This window comes from Anopheles darlingi, chromosome 2, assembly GCF_943734745.1.
Source record: "Anopheles darlingi chromosome 2, idAnoDarlMG_H_01, whole genome shotgun sequence".
In the NCBI taxonomy this organism is placed as follows: Eukaryota; Metazoa; Arthropoda; class Insecta; order Diptera; family Culicidae; genus Anopheles; species Anopheles darlingi.
The window spans coordinates 17,407,092-17,419,591 of NC_064874.1; the positions used below are offsets into that span (position 1 = coordinate 17,407,092).

The 12,500-nt window shown below is 50.5% G+C and overlaps 3 protein-coding genes across 3 annotated transcripts in view; 1 reads left to right on the plus strand and 2 right to left on the minus strand.

Annotated features, from left to right (window-relative positions):
• LOC125948152 (aminopeptidase N-like) overlaps positions 1-2,675 on the minus strand; it is a 3,664-nt gene extending 989 nt beyond the window's left edge. Inside the window, exons 1-2 of the mRNA XM_049673940.1 lie at positions 1,491-2,675; positions 1-1,085 (exon numbers count right to left, since the gene is read on the minus strand). The exon at positions 1-1,085 is cut by the window's left edge and continues 989 nt beyond it. Of these exons, the coding sequence (XP_049529897.1) occupies positions 1-1,085; positions 1,491-2,521 (2,116 nt within the window). The 5' untranslated portion in view covers positions 2,522-2,675. The remainder of the gene's footprint in view (positions 1,086-1,490) is intronic.
• Positions 1-12,500, plus strand: part of LOC125948221 (40S ribosomal protein S12, mitochondrial) — a 25,033-nt gene that overhangs the window by 9,702 nt on the left and 2,831 nt on the right. The window lies entirely within an intron of this gene.
• Positions 6,689-10,301, minus strand: LOC125948151 (aminopeptidase N-like). Its single transcript, XM_049673939.1, has 4 exons — positions 9,192-10,301; positions 8,598-8,938; positions 7,245-8,514; positions 6,689-7,151 (listed from the first exon to the last, which is right to left on the minus strand). Exons 1-4 carry the CDS (start codon positions 10,223-10,225, stop codon positions 6,923-6,925), a joined length of 2,874 nt encoding a protein of 957 aa, XP_049529896.1. The 5' UTR covers positions 10,226-10,301; the 3' UTR covers positions 6,689-6,922.

A 12,500-nucleotide genomic window follows, 5' to 3' on the forward strand; every position in this document is an offset into this window, starting at 1 on the left:
ACACGCGGAAGTGCTCGTACGAAGGGGTACCGCGCAGTTTGTTATAGAAGTACGTCAGCGCACTGCCAGCGGCCGACCAGGGTGCGTATTCCGTTTCGTGCTTCAGGTAGCTCATTAACCGAAGAGCAACGGCGAAATCGAGCCGATCCGCCCGTGCGAGATTGTACGCATCGTTCACCAGCTGGGCACGGTTGCGATGATGGATTCGGGTCGGATCGGTGCGCAGTGCCTCTATCAGGAGCTCCCAATTTTCGGCATCATAATTCACCCGGTAGTAGCCAGTCTGTTGGCGGTTAAAGATGATCCACTGATTGTGCGGGACGGTCGTGGAGATCTTGGACGCCTTCGATGACATCCAATGGAAACCGGCAGGGGTCGGTGTAAAGTCACGCGTTGCTCCATCGGTAAAGTCGAACGGAATGTGAAAGACGTGACTGTTCGGGATCTGCCGATTGGAGAGGAAGCGCTCCTGGGACAGTATGATTGAGTGATCATCGGTGTACGTCCGGCGTACGTTTAGCACCGGGAAACCGGCGGCCGAAGTCCACGATTCCATTAGATCGCTAACAGTAACACCAGCTGGCAGGAATCCAGCATTGCCGATTTCTAGTGCTTCTTGCAGCCCAGTGTACAGATCGGCCGCAACGGCACCATCCAACTGACGCGTGTTCATGTAACGTTTCAGTCCCTGTCGCCAGATGTCATCACCAAGCACTTCACGGAACATGTTCAGTACACTGCCCGATTTGTCGTAAGCAACCGTGTCGAAGAGCGCGGCGATCTCATCAGGTGAACCGGCGTTCCAGTTCATGGGCCGTACCGATTCACTAGCATCTGCACTGAAAGCATTTTGTACCACCTCGGTGGTGAATAGCTCCCAGTATTGACCCTCCGGGTGGGCTAGCTGAGCAGCGTAGTACTCGTACACCGTGGCAAAACCTTCGTTCAGCCAGATGAACTCCCACCAGTGTGGACTGACGAGATTGCCGAACCATTGGTGAGCGTACTCGTGCGCGATGATCGTCGTAACACTCTTGCGATTACGATAAGTATTAATGCTCGGGTTAAAAAGTAGTACCGGTTCACTGGAATGATATTAAGTACGGAAAATGATTATTGGTAAAAAAATAAAATTAATCGCTATTTCCACAATCCAACTGCAATACAAACTGCAATAGATACGGGTTTTTACAGTCCAAAGCCTTACATCGCCTAGCCATCAAGAGTTTGCAGGAGTATAAATAGGTCTCTATTTGCCAGCTTGATTGCTGCTATCAGCAAGCTGTATGTGAAATATATAGCGGCCATAAACGAAAGATGGTAGTAGTCATAAGGCAGATAAGCTTTTTTAGAAAGGATAGACGAGAATATTAACACTCGCGGGGCCGAATCTTATCTCCTTTAACGTCGGCAATTAATTGACGAGTCACTAATTGGCGGAGGAAAGTACTATAACCACTGCTTCATCCACGAGTGGCGAACGCACTTACCCGTACGCAACCAGTCCCCAGTTTTCCATGGCTCCCGTGCCCCGATCGGGAATGGCAATCTGCGTCATCTTTGGCATAAAGTCATAGTACGAAATGTCCATGTAGGCACCGAGCGCATCCAGCACTCGGTTACCCATTTCGAGCGGAAACTGCGTCTCATCGAATACGTTGGATCGGGCGTACACGTCCTGCTGGCCAGCCGTGCGGATAGTGAAATCACTGACGGCAAACGCCAACAGATAGGTAGACATTATCTGCGATTTAACGAAGCGCGTGGTGACGTAGTCGGCGTTGTCCGGATCTGGCACCGGGTCTCCATTGGCCGGCATGTTCGCAACGGCATTATATAGGCGTGAGTGCGTTAGTTCCAGTTCGAATGTGGCCTTCAGCGTTGGCTCATCGTAACACGGGAATGCCGATCGAGCGTGAGTTGGTTCGAACTTGCTCGATGCCAGATAGTGCCGGTCACCCTGGTTGTCGAGATAGGACGAGGCAAAGAAGCCCATATTGTTGTTGTTCTGAAGCTGGCCCGTGAATTCGATCCGAAGTTTATACTGTTCACCAGGTGCTAACGCACGAGAAATGCTGAAGGTCAGATGTTCCGTTCGTTGGTCAGTTACGAAGGAAGGCTGTTCGATTTCGGCTTCCGTTGCATCTTCCAACAGTCGGGCTCGCTGTATCGTCAAGCGTCGGTTCAACAAGGTTATCGTAGAGGTCGCTTCCAGGACCTTAAGTTGGATCGTTACCACACCGCTGAACCCTCGATTATTCTCGTGAATGGCGGTTCGTAGGGACAGATGATAGTGTATTGGAGCGGTCGTGCCCGGAAGTCGGTAAGACTCATCAACGGGTTGGCGACGATTCGGGGCAAGCGGTTGCACCGCTTCGATGGGTTCGTCCTGCTCCGGCACTGGCGTTATGTCGGATGAATCCGTCAACCATCTCCAAGCTGGACGGCCCGCTTGTACTACCCTCTGGTCCACTGCTGCCAATACCAGCAGTGTGCTCACTAGGAGCCTTAATTTCACCATTTTTCTCGGGTTCTTTTCACAATGACACACTGCTTGACCTAATGAACTGTGCTGTACGATACCCTTCGCGGTGAAGGGATTAGTACCAACTGAGATGGCACTAAGCGAGGCTCGTTTAGTTTATAGCTGTCCTCCTTAACGTGGAGCAGAGCTCCCCGTTCTGCTAGTCGATCTGGAATGAATGGGTTTCGATTGGACGATTTATCTATCAATGCACTATTGTGTGGTCATTCTTTGGGATTGTAAAGATAAGATACGGCAGTGGAAATCGGGATCCGTGATGGTGAATGATTGCCTTTTTCCTGCAGTGCCGTTACGGATACATCGGTAGCTTCTGTGTTGTAGTATTAACTGTACAATGAAGTAGCGACTGGTTCATAATAATAGCCGAGTATCTCTATCCATTGCCGGCCAAATGGCTTATCTAGCATTTGGGTGTCCGCCGGTTCAGTAGCAGTTTCAATAGCCGGTGGACTTCCGGACATACGAGTGTATCATGGGCTGGACGAGGGACTAGAGTGCGTAAGTGGCGTTTTTGCGTGAGCTGGCGTCAGTTTTGACCATGACATGCAAAATCGATTACATGTTTTGGATAGAAGTTATATTTTTGTAAGACTATAAAGATTGTAACAGTCGCAGCATATCAAACGAACAGATGAGAGGGATGAGTGGGAACAGGGTTACTAATAGCCAATCATCATCTTATCTTATCGTGTCCTTATCGAGCGTTTTGTTCAACAGTTTAATCAACGACAGATATTGATGCATTGAACAATCGCACTGACCAATGCTGTCTAGTTCAAGTTTAGTTCAGTTTTAATCATACATTCCAACGCCTGTCTTTCGTCACACGCATACCTGCTATCGCCTGGATTGGTTTTTCCATAATGCGCTTATTGAGCAGCTGAAGCTATTATTTGGAGGGCAATGAAGTAGTGTGTGATATACGGTGTCAAGCTGGTAAGATAAGATGCATCTTGCTTTGATGTTAAGAAATCTCTCACTTTTGCGATCTCTCACTTTTATTATTACTGCACAGTACTAATAAGCCAATGCAAGAAAGATAATGATCATAATGATCATGTTAGTTGGAGAAATCGGCGAAATAGGTAGTGGAGCGAACTCCCTCGTACGACTTGAACCAGGCTTCCTTCGTGCTGATGGTTCGCATAGCAGCATCCACCGTATCGGCACTAACGGCATCGCCTAGCGCGGCCAGGAAGTTCTCCAACTGTTCGAGCTCCGCTTCATTATTGGTACGCGTAGCTGCGTTGCTGACAACCGAGTTCAGCGCACCCTGTCCGAGACGGTTGACGAACTCTTGGGCATACTCTGGGTTAGACAAGGCTTGGAACAGCGCCTCTACCCCGACCCGTCCGGCCGAATAGATTGAGGATACGATACGGGAACGTTCGCCTGAGAGGATACTGTCCAGCTCCGAATTGCCACCGATTGCCACGGACAGTAGGGAAATAAGTTGCTCGCGATCCTGCGCACAGCCCAGCGTATCGATCAGCAGCTGACGTTCGGCCTCGTTTTTAGAGGTGATCATTTGGTTGAACAGCCAACGGTACACGTCATCGGAGGCACCTTTCAGTCCGTAGCAGTACACCACGTACTGTACGTCCGGGTGAACCGGCGTGTTGGTTTCGACGGCAGTGTTCAGAGCCTCGCTGGTTTGACGCAAACACTCGGTATATCCGACCCGGCAAGCCCAGGTCGTGATGAGTTGTTTCAGGTACTTTTGTAGCAGAGGTTCATCTTCCGGCACGGCCACAAACTCACCGAGCCCATCGAACACCTTACCGACGAGGGCGTCCACGTAAACGATGAAATCATGATAGTGAGCGGTTCCGCGTAGTTTATCATAGAAGTAGTTCAGGACACCGTTGGCCGCTGCCCAGGGTGCGTATTCGGTTTCGTTGGCCAGATAGGTGAGCAGGTCAAGAGCGAGCGCTATATCGTGACGATCGGCACGAGCAAGATTGAAGGCATCGTTAATCAGTTGAGCACGGTTAAAGCGATGGATGGCTGAGGGATCCTTCTGTAGCGCCTGTGCGATCAGCAGCCAGTTGTGAGCATCGTAATTAACACGGTAGTAGCCGGTTTGCTGCTTGTTAAAGATAAGCCAGTCATCGGCAGCAGCTCCGGTTTCCGCGATACGTTCCGCCTTCTGTGCCAACCAGTGGAAGCTGGACAGATCGTCAAAGCTCGGATCGGAAGCGCTGGCGAACGAGTACGGAATGTACCAGATGTTGTCGTTCGGTACTCGCTTGTCAGAGTAGAACCGTTCCTGAGACACGATCACGGAACCGTCGTCGTAGTTACGGCGCACGTTCAGCACCGGATAGCCCGGCTGAGTAGTCCAACTGTCCATCAATAGTTTCACGGTGACACCCTCCGGGAGTACCTCCTTACCATCGATGGCTGCTTGCAGTCCAGCGTACAGATCGTCCGCAACGGCACCATCCAACTGCCGGTTGGTCAGGTAAATTTTCAACCCAGCCCGGAAGTTATCATCACCGAGCACCGTTCGGAACATGTTGATCACGCTTCCAGCTATGCATAGGGAATAGAATTAAAAGCGTGTGGAATTGGGCGATCTTCCGAAAATCCCCTTTCGATCTACTTACATTTGTCGTAAGCGATGGAATCGAAGAGTCCCGAGATACCCGATGGTGTCGTTGCATCCTGCGTCATCGGTCGGATGGTATCGCTCGAGTCCGGTCCGAACGCGTTATGGACGTTCTCAACCGCGTACAGATCCCAGTAACGCTCTTCAGGGTATGCCAGGTCCGCTCCAATGTAACCGTAAAGATTGGCGAATCCCTCGTTTAGCCAGATGTAACTCCACCAATGCGGTCCAACCAGATCACCAAACCACTGATGGGCTAGCTCGTGTGCAATGACGACCGCAATACCCTTGCGCGTACGGTAGGTGTTTCTCGATGGATTAAACAACAGCCCCGTCTCGGCGTACTTCACGAGACCCCAGTTCTCCATGGCACCACCGCCCCGATCCGGGATGGCCATTTGCGATAGCTTCGGCATGTAGTCGTAGTACGACACATAGGTGTACTCGCTCAGTGCGTCAAGGATCTTTACGCCAGCCTCTAGTCCAAACTGTGCCTCGTGGATGGCATTGGGACGCGCGTACAACTGCTGTTGTCCATCTTCGATCACAGCAAAATCGGACACTCCGAAAGCGAGCAGATAGGTAGACATCTTCGGTGTAGGACCGAACTTGGTCGTTACGAATCCTTCGTGGCCTGCTGCTTCCTCTACCGCCTCAGCGGGCATATTGGATACGGCACTGTAGTCCGCGGAATGGGTAATCCAGAGCGTATGGGTGGCCTTTAACAGCGGCTCATCGTAGCACGGGAACGCCATACGAGCGTTGGTCGACTCGAACTGTGTCGTTCCGACGTAGCGGCGCTCATCCTCATCGTTGACGTAGGACTTCAGGAAGAAACCACTGTTGGAGGAAGTCTGCAGCAGACCGGTATACTCGATTGTCAGGACGTAGCTACCGAGTGGTAGCTGTTGCCCTGCGTGGAACGTCAGCTGCTCCGTACGGGAATCGTAACCATACTCGGGGAATCCAAACTCTACCAGCAGTCCATCGTCCTGCTTGGCGAACAGGGCAGCCGAAACGATGGTTAGGTCACGGTTGTGCACGGTGATGTGGCCGGTCGGAACGATCACGTCCAGGTGGATGTCAACGGCACCGGTGAATGCCCGGGCACCGGTGTGCAGGTTGGTATGCAGACGAATGGTGTAGTGGGTCGGCACGGTATCGGTCGGTAGCCGGTAGCTCTGGTCGATCTCGTCGTCCGCACGGGGTTGCCGGAGATCCTCCAGCTGGCCAACAAACTCACGCTCACTCCATTCCGGTTTATGTGGACGCTGCCCAAGCACGACGCAGGTGCCACTGATCAGCAGCACCAGTAAAGGAAGCCTTCTCATCATCATTCACTCGTCTACCGAAAGGTACACTAACGGGCCCGGCGTTACTGGTACTGCCATTTATACCCGAGAGTCCAACAGCAACGGCGATTACACAACCCTTTCATATCGAACAGTGAATTACCATACTGTACCAGAGCCTTCCATTGGGTATATGATAAGAGGGGATTCATCTCGATAAGGGCACATATTTCATTGAAGTAACGAGAGAGCATTGTGCTCCTGTCTAGTCGTTTATTATTTAATTCAGTTCACCCAAAATCGAAGCATCTCCTGATAACGGCTGACAATGCGTAAGATGGGCGAAGCCGTCACATCCCGATGGACTCTGTGACTAGATAAGATACTGGCTCGATTAGTTTTCATCGTGCTCTAGGCATTTTTTTCTCTAATTTATTGCGTCACTTTCATCTCCATTGTGCAATCTCGTTGAGCTCAGATGTTGTTGTAGCTCTCGAGAAACTCGGCCACAATTAGTGCTTCGGCTGAATTGAACCAGTCCAACTTGGCGGTAGCCAGAGCACGAGCTGAGTTTACCGTTGCTGAACTAACGTATCCTGTGACCGCTTTTAGTAATGTCTCGAGTTGTTCTCGCTCCTGCGGAGTGTTGCACTGGGCAGCAACATTCCTGACAGCCGATTCCATCGCTCCTGCTCCGGCGATACTGTAGAATATGGAGAATGCGTTTGGGGTTAATAAAAAACGATCCTTTCGATCCTACCTTCAAACTTCCCCCTGGCCACTTCTAGCGTCATACCTGATTGCCGTTTGCAACGAAACCGTATCACTGTAAACGTCCACAAAAGTGGCGATACCGACGCCGGTTGTGCCGGTTGTAACCGCGTTCAAGAGTTGGGCCCGTTCCTCACTGAGATAGATAAAGTTGGTGCCAGGACTTGCGCTTAACACTATAGTTGCCAATAACGTGCGAAGACTGTTTTCGTTCTGAGAGCAGCCTAGCGCTTTCAGCAGATCTGTACGCTCGGCCTGATTACGGGAATTCATCAGCCGCATATATATTGCCTGGAACTCGGGCTCGGTATCCTCCTGCAGTCCATGGCAGTAAACAACGGCTCGTACATCGGGGTGCACGGGAACGGCGGTTTCCCCGGCACTCGGAGTGCTGTACTCCTTGCGAAGTGCTTCCCGGGAACGCTGCAGGCAATCCTTGTAACCGATTCTGCATGCCCATCCCGTAATAAGCTGTTTCAGATATTTGTAGAGCGTCGTTTCACCGGGATTAACCGTGTCGACGGATAGCGTAGCGTACACCTCCTCTATGAGCTCGTCCATGAAGATGAGGAACGCATGCTCGTGCTCGGTACCGTGCAGCTGTTCGTACAGGAACGTCAGGACTTGATCAGCGGCCTGCCACGGTGCGTAGTCGCGCTCGTTGCGCAGATAGCGAAGCAGCCGCAGGACGACACTCATGTCGAGTAGATCGGCTCGGGCCAGATGGAACGCATCGTCGATGAGCTGGGCACGGTTGAGACGATGGATGGCAATGTGGTTAGCGTGCAGCGCTTCGATCAGCAGCTCCCAGTTGCGTCGATCGTAGTTTACGCGATAGTAACCCGTCTGCTGCTTGTTGAACACAACCCATTCGTTGTCGGGAACGGTCGATGCGATCTTGGCTGCTGGTGCGGCCAGCCAGTCGTACTGTGATAGATCGTAAAACGAGGCTGACGATGCATAGGCATAGTTGTACGGAATGTGCCAGACATGCTCGACCGGCAGTACCTTGCCGTTCATGAAGCGGTTCTGGGACAGAATCATCCAGCCATCGCGGTAAAGTCGATTTACGGTGAGCACCGGAAAGCCGGGAGCGTTGGTCCATGAGGCTAGCAGATCTTGCACCTTGACACCTTGTGGCAGTATGTCATTACCCTCTACCGCTTGCTGCAGATAAAAGCTGAGCGTACTATCGCTGGCAACGGTCAGCTCGTAATCTTTTAGGTACTGTTTCAGTCCTTCCTGCCAGCTAGACTCTCCGAGGACATTGCGGAACATGTTCAACACACTGCCCGCTGTGGACCCCCGCAAAAGGTATTCATTAACGGCTAGGTCAAGGTATACTGGGAGAAGGGAAGGGACGGCTCCTGGTACTTACCTTTTTTATAGGCAATGGAATCAAACAGCGCGAGTATCTCTTGCGGAGTGGCCGCATTCTGGTTCATGGAGTGTATGGTTTCGCTGGCATCATCCTGGAATGCGCGTTGAATGACTTCCCCGTTAAACAGCTCCCAGTACTCATCACCCGGTACAGCCAACCGTGTGGCGTAGTATTGGAAGAGGGTGGCAAACCCCTCGTTCAGCCAGATGTACTGCCACCAGAGCGGACTGACCAGATCTCCGAACCACTGATGGGCGTATTCGTGTGCAATGATTGTCGTGACGTCTTTCCGATTGCGGTAGGTATTTACGGTCGGATTGTAGAGCATTACCGGTTCCCTGTAATTAAGACACCCAGATTGCCCGCCCAATTGATAACAGTTAATGTCGATGAAGTGAGAACGCTATTAATTGCCCCTTAAGTAACTGCTTCGTATGGCGGTCGATCAAATCAACTGGACAAATGACTTATCGGTATCGGTTCCTCGTTGTAAGATAGCGCCAATGGTTGGATCATAATTTGGGCACACGTGTTCTGAGCTAAATTGTTCTATCTACCCTGTCTCGGGTGATAATGTCCTACGGTACCTACCCGTACGTAACTAGACCCCAATTCTCCATGGCACCTGTGCCCCGATCAGGAATGGCGATGGATGTCAACTTCGGCATGTATTCGTAATACGGTACACCGAGATAGTCCTCGAGGCGCTCCAGTATCGTTGCTCCAACCTGGAGTGCATAGTCCGCATCGTTTATGGCATTGGAACGCGCCACCACCTGGTGTTTCCCGTTCTCTCGTGTTGCGAAGTCGGTAACGGCGAAGGCCAGCAGATAGGTGGACATACGCGGTGTCGTCTCGAAGACCGATATCAAATACTCGCGGTTGGTAGGATCGATCTCAATGGACGTACGGGGCATGTTGGCAATTGCTTTGTAGTCCCGATGGTGTCGTATCTGTAAGTCGAACGTGGCTTTTAGAGCCGGTTCGTCGTAGCACGGTAACAGTCGGCGTGCGTGCGTCGCCTGGAAGTGGGTCGAACCGACGTAGCGCCATTGATCCTGTTCGTTCCGGTACTGCGAAGCAAGGTAGCCACTCTGGTAGTTCAGCATAATGCCCGTATACACGATGCGGAGCGCATAGTTTCCCGTGGGGAGAGTTGCGGCCGTGCGGAAGGTAACGTGCTCGAGTGCGATATTGACGATGCGCGCTGGTTGATCAATCTCAATCGCTTGTCCACCAGAACTTGCCACCCGGTATAGTCGCGCCTCCATGATCGTGAGCTCCTGCAGATGCATCGTTATGCGATCGGATGGTTCGAGGATCGTTAGATACACCCAGGTGGTTGCACGGAACGTTCGCACATTCTGGTGAATATCCGTTTCCAGTGAGATGGAGTAGTGCGTGGGGATCGAGTTGTTTGGGAGGAAGTACGATTGATCGATCTCGGCTGCCGGTGCAAAGACGGTCTCCGTTGATCCGCCGATGGGTGATAGTGTATCCCAAGCCACTAGTTCACGCAGAGGACTAACACTCGCAGCAATACCCAGTTCAAAACCGAGCAGCAGTCCTACGATTGCATACCAACGGTAATGCTGGTTGCGGTTCACTTTACACCTGATGACCATTTCGCGAGCAGTTCGGTTACGGTACTGAATGGTCGCGAGGACTAGCCGGTGCCACTTAAAACCTTGCTGCACCCAAGATAAGACACCAGATTGATGATGCCGGGTGGAGGAGGGGAGAGCTTGGAGCTTCCCAAAGTAACACCCCAGCCCCCCTTCATAAACTGTGTCTCATCACCATTCGATACCGGCGCTACGACAGATAATCACGAAACGCCGGATCGTTAAATTATTGCGTTGTGCGTAGCAGTGTCGTAAATTGATACTGGACGACCCCTAGGGCCCGTTGACCATTGAGTTTTTAGCGGATGCTAGACGCTATACAGGAATGTAGCTGTTCAGCTAGTTGGCGCCCCGTATAAAAATGTGGTTCTTAAACTATTAACTGACGTTAATGTTTGCAAATTCACGATCCAGCTGTTGGACTACTACGGTTGTTAAGTCGCACTCTTTGGGCCGTTACTGTTCGTCAACTAACGAGCACTTGTTGCAATTGGTTCGTTAGTGTTCAAACTATGAGTGTGTTTACTGCTCTTCTAAATTTGAAGTACCTGTAAGTACGCGCTGCTGTAGTGGAACACAATGAGCGTTGGTATTTGTATTCAGTGTCCATCTTAACTATCTTAATTAGATAGTCGCAAATTTATCATCTGATATCTGATTATGATTACATGCTGGCTTTTATCGATCCGTACAATACCGTAACAGTCAATCTAGCAATCTCACTAACCCTTAAATGACCAACAGAATTGAAGAGACTAGGTGTTATACTGTCCCTTAACGCACACCTGGGAATCGAACAGCAATTACTACGCTTCATATTGTCAACCGCAGCTAAGCGCAATCCTCACACATCGGGCCATTGAAGGCGCAACGTGGAAACAAATTGCCCCGACACGCGGTGACGCGTCCGGAAAAAAGGACACCCAAGCACATTCAACCGTGACACCAACGGTCCACTCATTGGTTACTTTGGGTTACGAATGGGCGAAAGCCAAAAAGGGAAAGAAAATATCCTATTTGCATAAATATTGGATTGCATTGTCCAGTTGGAGCTCGGTCCAATCCAATCCGTAGTGGACAATAGGCTAAATCCATCCATAGGGACCCTTGCTTTTGTCCACATTCCGCATTATGCTCTCCGAACCGTCCGGCCGGTGATTCATGGCCAGCTCGAAAAGCTTCACCTTTGCTTGTGCACGTGTGAAAAGTTTTCCATTTCCAGCGGAATCGGATGTTGGTGGTGCAGCCGCTAGCCAAAGGCGAGCGGACAAGGAACTCGAATTCTGCACTTTTGCTCGTAAAAGTAGAAAGCATACATTTTTTATGTTAAGAAAGCATAGAATTCAGCAAGACATGAAAAAGCGTTTGTAAGATTCTTGGTCCGCTTTAAGAATTTCGAATAAGAATTATTCCTCACTGACGAAGAAAATGGAAGAAGATGTGGACTTATGCTGGCTAGAATTTTGTAATCGTCGTGGCAAGGGTTCTGTCTTGCTTGTTCTAGTTAGATTCAGTTTTAATAGCTTCTTAAATTGCAACGTTTCGTTTATGAGCAGATTCAATTTGTTCATCCTGTGACACTTACCAACGTTTTGAGAATGTGGATTTTTTTTAATTGTTTCATAAATTGAGAAATTGATAAATAATTTACATAAATTGAAACAAGTATTTTTTTTTCCATGTATATTTTGAACTACACCAAAATTCGAGATGGAAAAAATGGAAAGAATGTTATCCTTGATTTGCTTCTCGAATCGCCACCCTTTGCTCGCCACTTTAACGCACGCGGGAAGATCTTTTCGCATCAATCCACAGAATGATGACAATCCGGCCACTGTTCGTGGACCGTGTCCACTGCTTTACAGCATCTGCCAGCATCACTTGCAGCAACTTGGAACGTGTGACCACGATGGCTCCGAAAGGATCAGGACGGACGCACGGGCATCGCTATGCCGGTGTTTCGGTTTTCTGCAAGCTGCAAGGGATTAGTAGCCATCACGACGCCACGCCACGGTCTGTATCGGTGCGGTACCTTTTGTCAGCCTCCGTTCGATCAGCTCGACGAGATGACAATCATTTTGGGGAAACCGCCGCTGGTCCGAACGAAATTGGCTACGTCATGATCGCACACTGACCATTTGCTGGTGCTTTGGTCAGCTTGACCGCTGCAACGGCCTGCATATTTGGTTGCGCCCGCCCGCAATTAGAAAGGATTCGCTTGTGCCTGTGTGCAAACCCTTCCCTTTCGAAATGCGAATGCGGATTACGAATTCCC